Source organism: Rattus norvegicus, chromosome 5, assembly GCF_036323735.1.
Source record: "Rattus norvegicus strain BN/NHsdMcwi chromosome 5, GRCr8, whole genome shotgun sequence".
Classification (NCBI taxonomy): Eukaryota; Metazoa; Chordata; class Mammalia; order Rodentia; family Muridae; genus Rattus; species Rattus norvegicus.
In genome coordinates this window covers 80,584,915-80,602,500 of record NC_086023.1, presented here as the reverse complement: position 1 = coordinate 80,602,500, position 17,586 = coordinate 80,584,915, and the positions used below count along the sequence as shown (strand labels likewise).

At 43.2% G+C, this 17,586-nt stretch overlaps 1 protein-coding gene and 1 non-coding gene across 9 annotated transcripts in view; both read left to right on the top strand.

Moving 5' to 3' along the window:
• Positions 1 to 2,038, top strand: part of Zfp37 (zinc finger protein 37) — a 55,602-nt gene extending 53,564 nt beyond the window's left edge. For 7 of the 8 annotated variants that reach the window (XM_039109135.2, XM_063287064.1, XM_039109136.2 and 4 more), the window contains one exon: positions 1 to 694. This exon is cut by the window's left edge and continues 997 nt beyond it. In XM_039109135.2, the coding sequence (XP_038965063.1) occupies positions 1 to 550 (550 nt within the window). In that variant the 3' untranslated portion in view covers positions 551 to 694. The other variant, NM_058209.2, reaches the window with a different exon arrangement.
• Positions 2,039 to 12,138: 10,100 nt separating this feature from the next.
• Positions 12,139 to 12,212, top strand: Trnap-ggg4 (transfer RNA proline (anticodon GGG) 4). Its single transcript has one exon. It is a non-coding gene; the product is annotated as a tRNA-Pro (tRNA).
• Positions 12,213 to 17,586: the final 5,374 nt, after the last annotated feature.

The window sequence follows — 17,586 nt, the reverse complement described above, 5'->3', positions numbered from 1 at the left end:
ACACATGCGAATTCATACAGGCGAGAAGCCATTTGAATGTACTGAGTGTGGGAAGACTTTTAGCAAAAAGTCACACCTAGTTATACATCAGAGAACTCACACGAAGGAGAAACCTTATAAATGTAAGGAGTGTGGCAAAGCCTTTGGACATAGCTCATCTCTTACCTACCATCTGAGAACTCACACCGGGGATTGCCCCTTTGAATGTAATCAATGTGGCAAGGCCTTCAAGCAAATTGAGGGCCTTACTCAACACCAGAGAGTTCATACAGGAGAGAAACCCTATGAGTGTGTCGAATGTGGAAAAGCCTTCAGTCAGAAGTCACACCTCATTGTACATCAGAGAACTCATACAGGGGAGAAGCCCTTTGAATGTTATGAGTGTGGAAAAGCCTTCAATGCAAAATCACAACTTGTTATTCATCAGAGATCCCACACTGGAGAGAAACCCTATGAGTGTGTTGAATGTGGTAAAGCCTTCAAACAAAATGCTTCTCTTACCAGACATATGAAGATTCACTCGGAAGAACAATCTCAGGAGGAAGATTAATGTGGGAACTCTGACAGGTGACTGGTTTGGTATTGTTTAACCTTCAAGATGGTCTCAGTTTGATGATGTTAGAGTCTTTTTTTAAGAGTATGAATCTTTACATGAGATCATTAGATGGTAATAAAGTTTAAACTTCATCCTAAACCTTTCCAGGAAATAGTGTGTTTTTACACTTGTTACAAATTGTCTCCATATTTAGATTAAAATAGGAAACTCTTAAAATTGTGAACAAGGAGATGAGAAGATAGCATAATCAGTAAAAGCTTGTTAAGTGGTATAGAGATCTGAATCCCATCCCTAGGACGTCAAAATTTAAATGTGCTGCTGTGCTCTTGCAACCTCATAACTGGGAAAGTTGAGGCAAGAGAATCCCTGAGACTACCTGGCCAATCAGAATTGCTTAATTTACAAGCCATAGGTCAGAGGGAAAACCTTTTAAAGACAGGGTACAGTGCTCCTGAGAAACGGTACTCGTGTTGACACACACACACACACACACACACACACACACACACACTAATTTGTGAAAATGTTTATTAGGGCAACAAATGATAAAATAAAATAATTCATGAACTTTTTAGGCGTTTGCTTAGCCACCACAATTATTTAATTTGCATTTATGCTTACTGCATACTAGGGCCTGTGTAAAATACAGATGAGGGTACCCTCTGGTAACGTAAGCTTTCTTTGTTAATGTCTTCGTTAGCTTCTGAATTAATAGAAAACTTTGGGGAGTTCTTTTGTTTTGTTTTGTTTGAGACAGAATCTTACCAGCCTGGAACTTGTTATGTAGACCAGGCTGACCTTGAACTTGTTATGTAGACCGGGCTGGCCTTGAACTCACAGAGATGTGCCTGTTTCTGCCTCCCAAGTGCTAGAATTAAAGACTTCAATAGAAAACTTTGAGGGGTTTTGTCTAAATATTGTTAATAAGAGTTGACTAAAAATGTGGAAAACAGCTGGCAATGTGTTGTAGTGAATGCTACGTCCTATATCGTTTAAGTACAGAAATCAGATTGTTGAACAGTGTATATAGTATGTTCTCACTGTGGACAAAGACTGTGTATGTGTGTCTGTCTTTTTATGCCTCTGTGTACATGTATATGCATTTATACCGATATATTTGTATATGAATAGACTTGTTTTTTTAAACATAGAAGAAAATAGGGGCTACCACTGAACACAGGAGTGCAGCATGGATGTCTGACATTTTTATCATGTACATGAGACTTATTCAAATATATATCACATTAAAATACTTTTATATGTACAAATTAACACAGTTTAAAAATACAGCCGAGTCTATTCCACAGTGTTATTTGACAAAGTGACCTGAGATTTCTATACTCATTTATGAACAACAAGTTTGAAGTATGGCATTAAACCTCGATATTCATGAAGTTTCCTATAGAACACAGATTTTGTTAACATGACTCATAACTGTAACTACTTTATTTCTCTTGTTTGCTATTAAAAACTCAGGATGGATTCTTGTTGCAGATGAGTTTTTATTTCATATTCAGAATGCTAATTCACAAGTGTCTTAGCCGAGGATTTCAGCTGTCTTGCGACAAATGCCTCCACACCCTGTTCTTACCCAGTAGCAGATACCGCTGCTCACTCAGCTTCTCACAGAGTCTGCTTCAGAATGCTTGGCGGGGAAGCATTCCAGAAGGTTCTGTACAGCAGCATGATTCTGTTTTCAAGAGACTTGTCTGCCATTGCAAACTATTAGCTAGGTTCTATTGCTGATAAGACACCATGACTAAAAGCAAAGGGTTCATTTCATCTTGTAGCTTAGAGCTCACCGTCCAGGGAATTCAGGGCAGGAACCTAGAGGTAAGAGGCCATAGAGGAGTACTGCTTACTGGCTTGCTTCTCATAGCATGCTCCACCTGCTTTCTTGTACATTAGGACTGTCAGCCCAGGGTGGCCTCTCCAACAGTGAGCTGGGCAGCGTTTCTCAAGTCAACCGTCAAACAAGAAAGTGCACCACAGGCTTTCCCATGTACCCTTCTAGCAGGAGCATTTTCTCAGTTGACATCCCCCTCACACATCATAATCCCAACTCGGGAAACTGGTTTAAGATCATGTCTCTGAAGCAAGCTTACAAAATACACTCTTGGGCTGGAGATGGCTTGGTCATTAAAGGGTAATCTCACAACCAAAAGAATAAACATTCAGTTCCCAGCACCCACAGCAGTCTCTCCAGTCAAAACAAAGTGAAACTAAACAAAACAAAAACCGGCCCATCTCACCCCCTTCCCTGAAAAGAAAATATTCGATTGTCTGTAACCTTTTATATTCTCACAGCATATTCATTAAATCCCATCTCACAACACCATGGCCCAGTCGTTAGAACCTGTCTAGTCCTGTTCCGTCCCCCTCAGGATTTTATCTACAAGGCAGCGTAGCACAATAGTAGGCCCCAAACATAGGTGATTAAATACTTCATTCTGGTTCTTCCCAACGTCCTCATTTCAGAGAACAATGAGCATAAATATGGGCAAAGTCTGTGTGTTCACATGTGCATGCTTGTATTGGGGGATTATTGATTACCCTAGGAATATTGTGCTTTCATATCCAAATAATTGCTCTTCAGTGAAGAAAGTAGAATACGAGATCCATTGGCATTGGTGATTTCTCTCCAAGTAGAAGTCCGGTACTGTACACAGAGCTGCAGAAAGCCTGCATCTTTTTAGAAGGGTATCCTGAATGGTAGACATTAGTGCTTCGAGTCATTTTGTGTAGTAAAAATAAATTCTCTCTTAGGTGAATGAAAAAAAAAAGTAAGAGAACTAGATGTCAGGGCTGAGGGTGGTTCAGTAGACACTGAAGTGTAAGGATAAGGACCAGCAACTACATAGAAGGAAGGCCAGGCATGCACGGGTTGCACCAAATCCAGGTCAAGCATCAGAGAACTCCAGATTTCTCCCCACTATATCTAATTGTCAGAATTTAAGTGACTACTTCAATGAGCTAGAACGAGGCTCTGCTTGGCGACAAATGTGCACTGTACTCGTGTCTGTCATATAGCAGTTTTCTTCAAACCAAAACTTCTGTTCTTCAGGGTTCTAAAGCATGTGGTCAGAGAGTCCTAAGGAAGAGCTCTTTAAGACATAGGATGTGGGGCCTGGAGAGATGGTTCCAGTGAGCACTGGATTCTCTCCCACAGGATCTGGCTTTGATTCCCAGCACTCACACAGCAGGTCCTGGGGCCTACTAAGTCTGGGGACCTGTTCACAGGGAGCACATTATGACGTATTTGTGATTGATAAGCTGGACTCCAAGGTGCTTCTCACTGGAAGGGAGACACTTTATCAGCCTGTGTTGGCCCAAATGACCTTTATACTTTAGAAATAGGAGGGTGGGTCAATGAAGGAATGTGGTTGATGTGAGCCCACAGAGCAAGTTTAAGATGTATTTGAAAAGAGAACCCAGAGGTTCTGAATTAGCCTTCATTTTATCTTCAAACACTTATGTCTGTAGTGGGAGTGTAAGAGGCCCCAGATCTTATAACTCCATCCGTGATGGAGGTACCATTCAGGCTGTAAGCAGTGTGTGGACAGCACTGACTGCCAGAACTCAGGGCCTAATCCATTGTGTGTCTGTGTGTCTTTCTATGTGTGTCGGTCAGTTCTGTTTACCTGTAATGACCAGTGGATTCCTCTGCTATGAGAGCCCCTGGCTTAAGACCGATGCCCAATCCTGTTGGGGACCCAAATGCTTTGGGCTTTGCCAGGTCACCTAAAGAAAGAAACACACACACGCACACACACACATGCACACACACACACGCACACACACACACACACACACACACACACGCACACGAACACACACCCTCCACATGACCCACTCAGGGAGCAGGAGCACTTGCTTATTTGTTGCTTGACTGTCAGTCTCAATCAGGGTTGCTCCCTGTGTGGAGGTGGGGAGAGGCCAGGCCTCTCATCCAGGGTCCCTTTCCTCTAAGGAGCATGAACACAGGGAGGAGGAAATAGCTACCTAAGGTGAGTCCCCCTCTGTTCCACCCATATCTGCTCTAAGCAGCTCCAGCGAAGCAGAAAAGTTCCCCTCAGCTGAGCCTGAAGGGGAAGAGAAAGTTCTCCTTTATGATTTATGTCTCCTTTTAAATCAATAATCTGTGTCTTAGGGTTTCATTGCTGTGAGGAGACATCATGACCAAGGTAACTCTTATACAGGAAAACATTTAATTGGGGCAGCTTACAGTCTTAAGGGTTTAGTTCATTATCGTCGCCATGGGAAGTGAGGCAGCATCCAGGCAGACATGGAGAAGTTGAGAGTTCCATATCTTGATCCAAAGGCAGCCAGGAAGAGACTGTCTAAAGTGGGCAGCTAGGAGGGGAGCTTGAGGATAGGAGCTCAAAGCCCACCCCCACAGTGATGAACTTCTGCCAACAAGGCCACACATATTCTGACAAGGCCACACACCCTAATGTCACTTCCCAGGAGCCGAGCATATTTAAGCTGACACAATCCACTGTAACTTTAATTTTTTTCAAAACATATTTTTAATGATGGTTTTTAAACACTTTAACCTTTCTTGTAACCCACCACCCACCAGAGACAGTACAAAGAAAAGGATATAAGGGAAGTAGACCTGTTTAGAAAAGATCTTTGGAGCAACTCCAGTCTGTGTTGTCCGGAAATTGGCAGTTTGGTTCGTGCATCAGCAGCAGCAGCAGCAGCTCAATCCACAGGCAAACACTTCACAGATACACCAGTAGTCCAGTTTGGTAGAAACCAGTTAGCAACAATGGGAACAACCTAGTGGAGACAGCCAGGCTTCAGCCTAGGATCCAGTCAGCAGGGGCCAACAGGAACACCAGAAGTTCTTGGCTGTGTCTGTCTCAGCGATGTGAAGATCGATAAAGCCTCGAGACCCACAAGCTTTGTACAGCCAGCTGTACCAATAAGCTAGGCCCTGTCTGTCACTCTGTGGAGTCCTATTTACACCCTCCAAGCATCATGTGTCCACCATGTGTCGTGCCTCAGTGTGTGCATCCAATCAGCCCGAGTCTGCCAAGAAACTGCAGCACACCACTATACTACCAGAAGGTTTCTGGTGCATTTCTCTCTATGGAGTCCTGACAACTGCACCTCAACTATGCCATGTAAGGTGGACCAACACATGCATGTTGTTAGAAAAGAATCCTTCATCATGTGTCCTTTCCTGTGCTTGCTTTAGCAGAATATCTTCTCTCCTGTGTCTGCTTCAGCCAAACATTCCTTCACACTTTGCCTTAGCAAAACACCATCCAACTGTGTTTCTGTAAAATTATAAAAAATGCTTTCTTTTACCCCGTACTAGAGCCGGCATCATAGTGCCCCAAGACATCTGGTAGATATCTTCATCTCAGTCAGCAAAGCTTCTCACCTGCTCTGCTCCATCCCATACCACACTGCCTATGACTACTCTCTGAGCCTGGCAACAATCTCTCTACCCATCCAGTTCCCAAGGCAGGTTGAACCAGGCCAGAAATATACATCCCAAGTCCGTGGCACCTTAGGGTCTCTGGCTGCCACATAACTCTCTTTGATTTAAATCTCCACATGAAAGAACACACAACACAATAACCTCTGATCCAATTGATAAGATATAATTTCCCACCTAAACATACAGAGCCCTGTCCACATCCATCCCTTAAAAATATTCATAACCTGTAAATGTGCAGAGAGGAATCTTCACATCAGCCTCCATATTCTTTCCGCTGCTTCCTCTGCCTCACTCCAGTCTCCTCCTCTCTCTAAAACTTTTCTCCCCTCATCCTTCCTTCTCATCCAATGGCAGGCCTCATTCTATCTTGTCCCTGCCTTCGCCTGTGTGACATCCTACACAACAGACTTTCCAAACAACCTTTAAGTTTCCACTTCAACCCACAACCTACCATTTTCTGAAAAAGAGTTTAAAACACAAAACCAAAAATCACCCCTGGACTAGATATGGGGAATGACACAAGACAGTATAGCCTGTTAAAATCAGATTCTCCCTTCTATCCAACATTGACCGAGCAAACTTTAAGCAATTTTCACTAAGTTCAGATGCTAAAAAAATTCCCTTTGTTACTGACTCATATTTAACCAGAATCTGAGCACATCTTGGTGGCCACCGTGTCTTTATTGATACTCATAAGCTCAATGCAGACAGTGTTTGTCTTCTGAGAATCCGTGGATGGTTTAGGACTCATAAGGGTGTCTGTGTGACAGAGTCTGGCCCTCAGGGTCATGGATTAATATTGCTTAAAAACCAACAGTAGAGGCTTTGAAGAAGTCATCCAGGGTTAAGAACTTGGGGTAGTGGGCAGAGTTTATTTGAGCAATTCGTGGAAATTAAATAAAGCAATAGATAACTGTATCGGTTCAAAGGATAAATTCAAAAGTAAGTTAGAAAATGTTGCAAGACAATGGGATGAGAACAGGACGTTACAGTTCACTGGGTGAAAAAGCAATGTCAAAGGTTATAACAGTAGATTCCCGCTGTATAACTACCTCAAGTGGCAACACATTCTACACCTCCAGAAACTACCAAAAAAGGACAAACTCAACTGAAAATGATGTACTATACTTTACATTACAGAAGGAGGAAGTAAAGATTAGAGCCCCTCTCTTTCATTCTATAAGTTCTGTCCCTTTGGAGAACCCTGACTAATACAGATTTTAGTACCAGAAGAGGTTCTAGCACAACAGTAGGTCTGCAAGTGCTGTCCTTGCCCTGTCCAGCTCAGCGCTCAGTCCTATCCCCAGCTCTTCTACAAGAGTCCCCGAGCTCAGCCTGATGTTTCACTGTGGGTGTCTGCATCTGTTTCCATTCAGTGCTGGATGAAGCGTCTCAGGGGACAGCTATGCCAGGCTGCTGTCTCCAGGCATAGCAGAGTATCACTAAGACCGTCAGGGTTGACTCTCCAATGGAATGGATCTCAAGGTGGGCAGTCATTGGTCGGCCATTCCCTCAAACTCTGCTCCATCTTTGTCCCTGAACATCATGGAGGCAGGACAGATTTTGGGTTGAAGGTTTTGTAGCTGGATTAATGTCTCCCTCCCTCCACTGGAAGTCCTGCCTGGCTGTAGGAGATGGCCACTTCAATCTCCATGTTACCTGCTAGTAGGAGTCTAAGGTAGGTCATCCCTATAGCCTCCCCAGAGCCTCCCTTATCCTAGATCTCCAGCTAGTTCCAGAATTGCCCCCACCAGTTTCTGTTCTCACACCCAGACCTCCCCAGCACCCTCTCCCCACACCTGATCACAGTCCCCTCCTCACCCCCTCTCCCACCTATCTCCCTTTGATGACTATTTTGTTTCCTTCTGAGTGAGATTCATGAAACCTCCCTTGGGCCCTCCTAATTACCTTTGAGTCTGTGGGTTGTAGTATGGTTATCCTGCACTTTATGGCTAATGTCTACTTATAAGTGACTAGATACCATGCGTATCTTTCTGGATCTGAATCACCTCACTCAGGACGATATTTTCTAGTTCCATCCATTTGTCCGCAAATTTCACGATGTCTTTGTTTTTAATAGCTGAATAGTATTTCACTGTGTAGAAGTACCAGATTTTCTTTTTTCCATTCAGCAGTTGAGGGACATCTGGGCTATTCCCAATTCCTGGCTACTACAAATATAGCTGCTATGATCACAGCTGAGCGAGTGTCTTTGTGGTAGAGCGGGGTATGTTTGGGGCATATAGCTGAGACTTCAGGTAGAACTATTTCCAATTTTCTGAGAAACTGCCAAATTGATTTCCAAAGTGGTTGTCCAAGTTTGCACTCCCACCAGCAATGGGTGAATATTCCCTTTGCCCACATCTTCACCAGTATGTGCTGTCACCTCAGTTTTTGATTATAGCCATTCTGATTGGTATAAGAAGGAATCTCAGAGTCATTTGTTTTGCATTTCCTGAGGACTGAGGACACTGAAAATTCCTTTAAGTGCTTCTCAGCTATTCAAGATTCCTCTGTTGAGAATTCTCTGTTTATCTCTGTAGCTCAGAGTTATTGGCGTTTTTGGGGATTCGTCTCCTGTGCCAATGTGTTCAAGGAAGTTCCCCCACTTTCTCTTCTATTAGGTTCAGTATGTCCGGTTTCATGTTGAGGTCCTTGATCCACTTGGACTTTAGTTTTGTGCAGGGTGATAGATATGGCTCTATTTACATTCTTCTACATACAGACATTCAGTTAAACCAGCACCATTTGATTGAAGATGCATCTTTTTTCCATTGTATGATTTTGGCTTCTTTATCAAAAATCAGGTGTCCATAGGTGTGTGTGTGTGTGTGTGTGTGTGTGTGTGTGTGTGTGTGTGTGATTTACAGACCTTTGATTTTATTCCATTCATCAACCTGTCTGTCTCTGTAACAACACGGTGTAGTTATTATTATTATTGGCTCTGTAGTGCAGCTTGAAATCAGGATGGTGATTCCTCCAGAGTTTCTTTTATTGTTCAGAATTGTTTGGTTATCCTGGGTTTTGGTTTTCTATTTGAGATTGAGAACTGCTCTGTAAAGGTCTGTAATGAATTGCGTTGGAATTATGGTGGCAGTTGCTCTGAACTCATAGATCGCTTTGGGCCATATGGCCATTTTCGCTGTGTCAATCCTACTGACCCATGAGCATGGGAGTTATTTCGATCTTCTGATAACTCCCTTGATTTCTTTATTCAGGGACTTGAAGTTCTTGTCATACAGGCCTTTCACTTGCTTGGTTAGAGTTATACCACAATAGTTTGCATTATTCATGGCTATTGTAAAGGTTGCTGCTTCCCTAATTTCTTTCTCAGCCTGTTTATTGTTTTTTAAGGAGGGCTACTGATTTATTCTGAGTTAATTTTGTATCCAGCATCTTTGCTGAAGGTGTTTATCAGCTGGTAGAATTTTGGGAGTCACATACGTGTACTATCACATCATCTGTGAATAGTGATACCTTGACTTCTTCCTTTCCAATTTGTTCCTCTTTGATCTCCTTTAGTTGTCTTAGTGCTGTAGCTAGAACTTCCTCCAAGCACTATGTTAAATTGATAGAGAGAAAATGGGCATCCTTGTCTCATCCCTGATTTTAGGGGAACTGCTTTATATTTTTCTTTATTTTTTTGATGTTGGCTTTTGGCTTGCTGTATATTGTTTTTATTGTGTTTAGAAATGCACCTTATATCTTGGATCTCTCCAAGACATTTAATATGAAGGAGTGTTGGATTATGTCAAAGACTTTTTCTGCATCTAGTGAAATGATCATGTGATATTTTTCTTTTAGTTTGTATGTACAGTGGATTGCATTGATGGATTTCTGTACATTGAACCATCCCTGTATCCCTGGGATGAAGCCTACATGATCATGGTGAATAATGTTTTTGGTGTGTTCCTGGATTCAGTTTGCAAGCATTTTATCAAGAACATTTGCATCAGTGTTCATAGTGGAAATTGGTCTGAAGTTCTCTTTATTTATTGAGTCTTTGTGTTGTTTAGGTATCATTGAATTCTAGAAAGTGCTTAATTCATTTCTTTATTTCCAGTGGCTGGACAATGGAGCTGGGGGTCCGGGGGAGGGCAGTAGGCAGCTCAGCGCAGTATTTTGTTAAGAATGTGTTTGTACAGATTTTCATGTTTTATTTCTTTGTTATGTAGTATCAGAATGATTAAGAGAGTATCAGAGGGCTGGAGAGATGGCTCAGCCGTTAAAGGCTAGGCTCACAATCAAAAATATAAGAGCATATCAGATGTTGTCATATCTAAATTTTGACATATCAAAGGAATGTCCCTTGAAGGAACATCATAAAATTTATAATGCATTTATGGTTGTAAGAGGGATGCTTACATCACGCTGTGTACAATTTCGACTCTGTTAAACACATGACACCTTTGAGGCTGTATATGGGGTAATTACACAGGCGTAGTTATGACCTGGCTGTAAATTAAGCATGACAAAGGGAGGTGTGACTGTGTTTCACATTGACCAGGGGTGGGCTTGTAATGGCTGTTCTTGGTTGTCAACGACATCTGGAATTAACTAAACCTTAACAGCCAATGCACGTGTGAGAGAGTGGCTAAGTCAATTGAAGATGGAAAGACCCACTTTTTATCAGGAGTTTTTGAGGAGGGAAGATCCACATTGAAACTGGGTCACCCCCTCTGCTGACAGCTTACATAGAAGATGTGGAAGAAGGAAGATCCCTCCCTAGAGCCTCCTCTTACTCTGGCTAGAAGGTCCATTCCTTCATGAGCGTTAGGGCCTACTTTGGAATTCTGACATACACTGAAAAACAGCTATGACATCCAACCTTGTGGACTAAACAACTCCTGAATTCTTGGACTTTATGTTAACAGATTACCTGAACTACAGTCTGTAGACCATTCTAATAAACAAATCACACACACACACACACACACACACACACACACAGACACACAGACACACATACTGTAAGTTTTATTCCTCTAGGGAACCCCACTTAATACAATAGCACAAAGACACTTACATTTGATTTGTATTGGGTAAGAAGTAATGAAAGCATTCGCCAAAGGACGGGAGCAGAGAAAAAGTGCTAAGACAAACTCACAAGAAAGGACTATGATGGGGGCTGGGGATTTAGCTCAGTGGTAGAGTGCTTACCTAGGAAGCGCAAGGCCCTGGGTTCGGTCCCCAGCTCCGAAAAAAAGAACCAAAAAAAAAAAAAAAAAAAAAAAAGAAAGGACTATGAGCAGTTTCCTACGGAGAAAGACCTCAGACTATCTAAAGTAACTCCAGTGAAAGAATGGAACTTCAGAAATAGGGGTATAGACCGCTGGTGGTGAATGGCGACTTTGTAACCATGACACCCTAATTCAATCCTCAGCACCCAAAAAACAAAAGAACAGAATGTAACCCGGAGGTTAGAAGACCAGTAACCAAGGCTTTTAATTGAAACATTAGCCTGAAACATTTGTAATGAAAGATGAGATTAATATTTTAATGTAGATTAAAAATGGATCCTTTGGAGCTGGACTTACAGATGGTTGTGAACCACCATGTGGGTGCCATGCACCAAACCTAAGTCCTCTGAAAGAACAGCCCTATGCTTTTAACCGGTGACAAAGCTCTCCAGTCCTGACTTGTCTAGTTAGACGTTTTTTAGTTTTATTTTATGTGTATAAGTGTTTTGGCTGCATGTATGTCTATTCACCACATATACCACTCATGCCTGAAGAGGTCAGAATAAGGTGTCCTATCTTCTGAAACTGGAGGTATAGATGGTTGCGAGCTATCCTGTGTATGCTGGAAACTGAACTCAGGTCCTCTGTGAGGGCATCGAGTGCTCTTATCCACTGAGCTATCTCTCCAGCCTCGACTTTTGTATTTTTAAAAAGGACGATAATGAGTACAAGTTTTGTGCTCCAACTCGCCAGCTACTGGCTGCAAGTTATAAGCACAAACTTAACAGAGACCTAACATGCACAAAGGAAGCCCCAGCAATGTGGCTGTAGAATACAGCGCAACACTGAGGTTGGCCAGTAGGGGGCAACTCTACACATTGCTACACTGGCTCTGTGAGCCCCCTGCATAGATTTCTTAGTGTGGTTAAGATTCTTACTCTTAAGGGTTGGGGATTTAGCTCAGTGGTAGAGCGCTTACCTGGGAAGCACAAGGCCCTGGGTTCGATCCCCAGTTCCGAAAAAAAAAAAGAACCCCCCCCCCAAAAAAAAGTTACTTTGGGCTGGAGAGAAGGCTCAGTGGTTAAGAGCACTGACTGCTCTTCCAGAGGTCCTGAGTTCAAATCCCAGCAACCATATGGTGGCTCACAACCATCTGTAATGGGATCCGATGCCCTCTTCTGGTGTGTCTGAAGACAGCTACAGTGTACTTGTATATGATAAATAAATCTTTAAAAAAAAAAAAGATTCCTACTCTTTCGTCTGTAGGTGAGCTTAACAGAACTACGCATGTGTAATTCCAAAGGCCGTGGTGTGGTTGTCGGGTCTGTCCTATTATCTCCAGAGTTTCAGTCCTTATTTGGTTTGTTAGTAGTATTTGACTGGCTCCTCCATATTTTTATATATCTAATTAAAACTGTATTGCATAGTGGATGGATGAAACTGTATGAGATTAAGCTGAACGCCACAACCAATTAACACGGAATGTCACACAGAGTGGTACTTCTCTGCACTCTAACACAGTTATAGTCATTTTATTATTTATAAACAAATTTCTGACACTAGATTTATAATGTATTTCAGACTGGAGTTTCATTTTTATTTTAATTTCCATCTCAAGTAGGTCCATTCTTTGTAGTCATTTGAAAACTATTTAAAGTTCCTTTGCATCTAAATAAAACCAAAGCGATCATGTCTTCAGAAAACCAGTTCTCAGGCTTACAATGAAATTACTTCTGAATTGCTGTTTATCAGATAAATTATGAGTGATAAAGCAATCATTGCCATATCGTCTTCATAGACACATATAATAAGGCCATTTTTAGCATTTCTTGTTATATTTGACCATTTAGATTAATTTTAATGTGTGTGTGTGTGTGTGTGTGTGTGTGTGTGTGTGTGTGTGCGCGCGCGTGCGTGCAGGTGCACGCCGAGGCCTGACAAGGGCACTTGGGCTGCAGGTGGTTGTGAGTTGCTCGATGGGGCTGCTGGGAACTTCTGTCCATCCTGCCCTCTGGAAGCATGTCTCGAGACAGTATCAACGACCGAGGTGCCTCCCAGCCCTAAGCACTTCTTCAGGTATCCAGTTTTAAGTTTTACACATAAGTGGCTAAAATGTTTTTACATTCTGAATTTTAAAACCACTAATCATGCTTCAGTTAAAAAAGAATTAACATCCACGGAAGCATCCACCGTTCAGTGAAGTGTATGAACCGCCAGCACAAATTCAGTTTCTGACCTGTAAAGGGTGGTTATATAGGTTCGGTTCAGTTAATGTCAGGGGGAGAAGTCCTGAGATAACTTATGAAACTATTTGCAGCATAAAACACAGAAAATTATGAGTAATGAAGAAAGAAGAATAAAAGGAAGACAGAAGCAAGAGGTGCCTACATCACGAAGGTTGAAACCAGCATCTCAGCGACTCGCATGCATCCAGCATCTGTGTGGATCAGTCAATGGCACATAGATGCCTTCACACCCACCTGTACACAGGGATACGGACGTCAGGTTTCAAAACACTAGGCAGAGGCATAATCTTTATTGTTTCTCATGTAGAGTCAGTTTTTGTTTCTTTTGGTGTTTTGTTTTTTCCTTCCTTCATTAGTAACTTTCTTGGGTCATTTCTTTATTTTTGTTTTTGTTTCAATTCCACACAGGCTAGAGTTATTTGGAAAGAGGCACCCTCAAGTGAGAAAATGCCTCTAGGAAACTGATTCGGGAGGACCCACCTCACTATGGCAGTACCACCCTGGGCAGGGTGTTCTGAGTTATATAAGAAGGCAGGCTCACAATCCACAGGGAACGAGCCAGGAAGCGATGTTCTCCTAAGGACTCTGCTTTAGTCCCTGCCTCCAAGTTCTCTCATAGAGTCCCCCCACCACACACACACATACACACACACACACACACACACACACACACACAACTTCCCTTCATGATAGACTGTAAGCTAAAATAAATCCTTTCCTCCTCAAGTTGCTTTTCTTCATGGTATTAATCGCAATAACTCTAAATTGTATCTACGTAAGGATACAGAATACCAATGTGTTCTTAACACCTCACATTCTCTGAACACCATGTACTTTCTCGATAGACTTCCCTCTAATTCCAGCTATCGAGAGTAAGCTTACATGATCTCTTGCCAGCACGTTCCAGTAACTTCCTTCATGATCTCCTGCCTAAAGGTTCTCAACCTTCCTGATGCTATGACCCTTTAATACAGTTCCTCATGTCATGGTGGCCTCCAACCATAAACTTATTTTGTTGTTACTTCACAAATGTCATTTGGCTGCTGTTATTAATTGAAATGTAAATATCTGATATGCAGGATATAGGACATGTGACCCAGGTGAGGGTCACAACCCACACATTGAGAACCCATGTAGGGTCTCGATCCACATGTTTGTGTGTGTGTGTGTGTGTGTGTGTGTGTGTGTGTGTGTGTAAGGACTGGGAAGGCAGCTGGGCATTATAGAGACTAAAAACGGAATGTCTGTGTTAGGCAGTAGCCTGAGCTAGCTCCATAACCCTTGCTCCTTTAAGCCCTGAGGATTCAGCGTTTTCCTAGGTTCTGGTACTTCTGTAATGAGGCTGGTACATTTTAGACCTAACACATGTTATAGGCTGTCTCCAAAAGTGAATATTCTATACAATGACATCTCAGATACTAATTAGCATGTAAGTCTGGTTAGGCAGCCACCATGCTGGGGAAGAATTGAGGAAACCTGGGAGCTCTGGGAAGATATGCGTGGTAGATAGCTATGGGAGGCTCCTTTGAGTGTGTTCCTCTGGAGAATGGGGCCAAGGGGGTTCCTTCCTCTTGAAAGCCCTGATACTCACTGGTACACTGATAGCAACTTTTTTCTCTCTTCTCCTGCCTTCCTGTTGGTCTTTGTTATCCAAATGCAGCCAGATGAACTTTGAAAGCACACCTCTGACCATGCTCCTACTGTAATTCTAAAATGCTTCAGGTCCTTCCCAGATACATGAAAACCAACCCCTACCAAGCTCCTCACGGGCCCACATAAGCTGATCCGGGATAAGAGTGCCCACCAAAAATACGTACATTGGAAGCTTTACCCATAGTGCCTGAGGGTGTGATTTGGTGTAATTATGGTAAGATGAGATCTTCAGGGTGAACCCTAAGTCAAGATGACTGACCAGTGTCCTCAAAAGAAAAGACTGGGATACAGGATGGATCAGAGAAGAGACTTCCTGAAGACCCGGGAACACGATTCCACCAATGAGGAAGAGCTCAGAAGAAGCAAGCCCCATCGAACACCTTGCTCCCAGAGTTCTGGCTGCCAGAAAGAAGAAAGTATAATTTTTGCTGAAGTCACCCATACTGCATGAGTTCGAGAGGGCAGCCCATGCAAACTGACACAACTCCCTTTCTAGCCTCGAATCATTTCGTAATTCCTGTGTTCACTGTGTTCTAGCAAGGTTTCCTTTGGCTCTCTAAACTATTTGTACTCCTGTTTGCCATGGCCTTCACGAATGTATCCATTCTCCCCACACCCTAGAAGGCCCTCTGCCTAGTTCCTGTTAGTCTGGTCAATTCTCTTGTGCTTAAACCAATAGATTATTTTATGTGTATGAATGTTTTGCTTGCATGTATGTCTGTGCAGCACATGCACGCAGTGCCCACACAGGGTGTTGGATCCCTGGAACTAGACTTATGGATTCCTCTGGGTGCTGGGAATTTAACCGGGAGTCATCTCTCCAGTCTCTCCCTCTTCTGGTATCATCCTGCCTTCCCTCCACCAGCCATTGGTGACTAAAGGCTAACACTGCCAAGGCGCTGACCGGTCTGAGCATGCAGTAGTGTGGACGCATGGTTCCTGGCCTCGGTGGCTTACAGATTCCCCTGAGTTAAATATCTTTGTATTGCAATGTTCCTGTGACAGATACCTAATTGGGGAGAGGACTCGAGCCCTGTGAGGAAAGACTACTCATGGAAAGCAGAATGAAATCCCACACATCAGGAAGCAGTGTAGCTTAGAGTCCACCCCCAACCTTGAAGAAAAGACTGCTTGGTTGTGAGGAGTGTGAATAGCTAGCCGTCCCAACTGTTAACTGCTTCAGACTCCCTTGTCTTTGAGCTGAGATGCTGGTCTCTTTGGGGTGCACATCCCCCCACTCCATGATCGAGCAAAACTGTGGCACAGCATTTCTGCCGGACACAGGATAACTTCCCTTCCTTGATTCTGCTGTCTCCAGGCTCCCTTCGTCCTTCATGAGTTCCTGGCCAATAATCTCTTTGTCCCCTAAAGTTTGTTTCTGCCTGTTTTCTGGGGACCGCTCTAGGTTTTGGGAGTTAAGCAGGTGGATTCCAGTGGCTCCAAGCATCCTTTGACGCTGACAGAAGCAGGTGCTTTAGAACTGATGTTGAGCTGGGGTCAGCAGTCCTATCTGTCACTCTGCTGGAGGGACTACAGAATATTTCCTCTCTGGGACATGAATCAAATAAGCCCGTGTTTGTTGATGTTCTTCTTGGCCACAAACACACCCTGGCACCATGTAAGTGACTCGAATGTTTCCGCAGGCTTTCTGAATGGGTTATTTATTCAATTAGTTGAGGGTAAGACTCAGGTAAAGGTCATTAAATTATTTTCCTATTAGTCAGTTTCAGAAATGCTAGCTAGTTACAAATGGGCCATTAGCTGTTACACGTATACTCCTTAAACCCCTTACCCACCTGCTTTATCTAGTCATTTCTTAACAGCCTCAGTGCTTCAGTCACACGAGCAGCCCACATGTACTGAGGAGTGTTAAGTGGAAGGGACTGGCTGTTGCCTTCTGCTGGGGAAGCATCTTCTCGTTCATTACTAGAAAAGCAGTAATCTATAGCCAGACATGGTGCTACAACCTGTAATCTTAGCATTCAGGAGGCTGGAGCTGGGGGATTGCCACAGATCCAAGACCATTCAGAAACTCAGGAAGCTCAAGGCCAGCCTCTATGTGAGTTGCTGGGAAGACAGATCAGTGGAGAAGTACTGGCTGTGAGGGCTGTGCAGGCTCCCAGCAAGGTCAGAGCAGATGCTCAGAACTCACATTAAAAAAGCTGGTCATGGCTGCCTTTACCCCACCACTAGGTAGATGGTGGAGACTGGAGGATTGCTGGGACTTACTGGCCAGCCACCCTATCTGAAATACACTAAGTCCCAGATTCAGAGGGAGACCCTGTCTGAAGGGGATAAAGTAAAAGGAGACAGAGGGAGACAACTGGCACCCTGTTCTGACTCCTGTGTATACTAGCAAAGGCACAGGCGTGTGCACATGTGTGCACATGTGTCACACACACCATAATCAACCAAAAAAAGAAGAGGAGGGGAGAGGAGCAGGAGAAAGAGGAAGAGGAGAAAAGAAAAATGATAATCCCCTAGTCAAGCATTTAC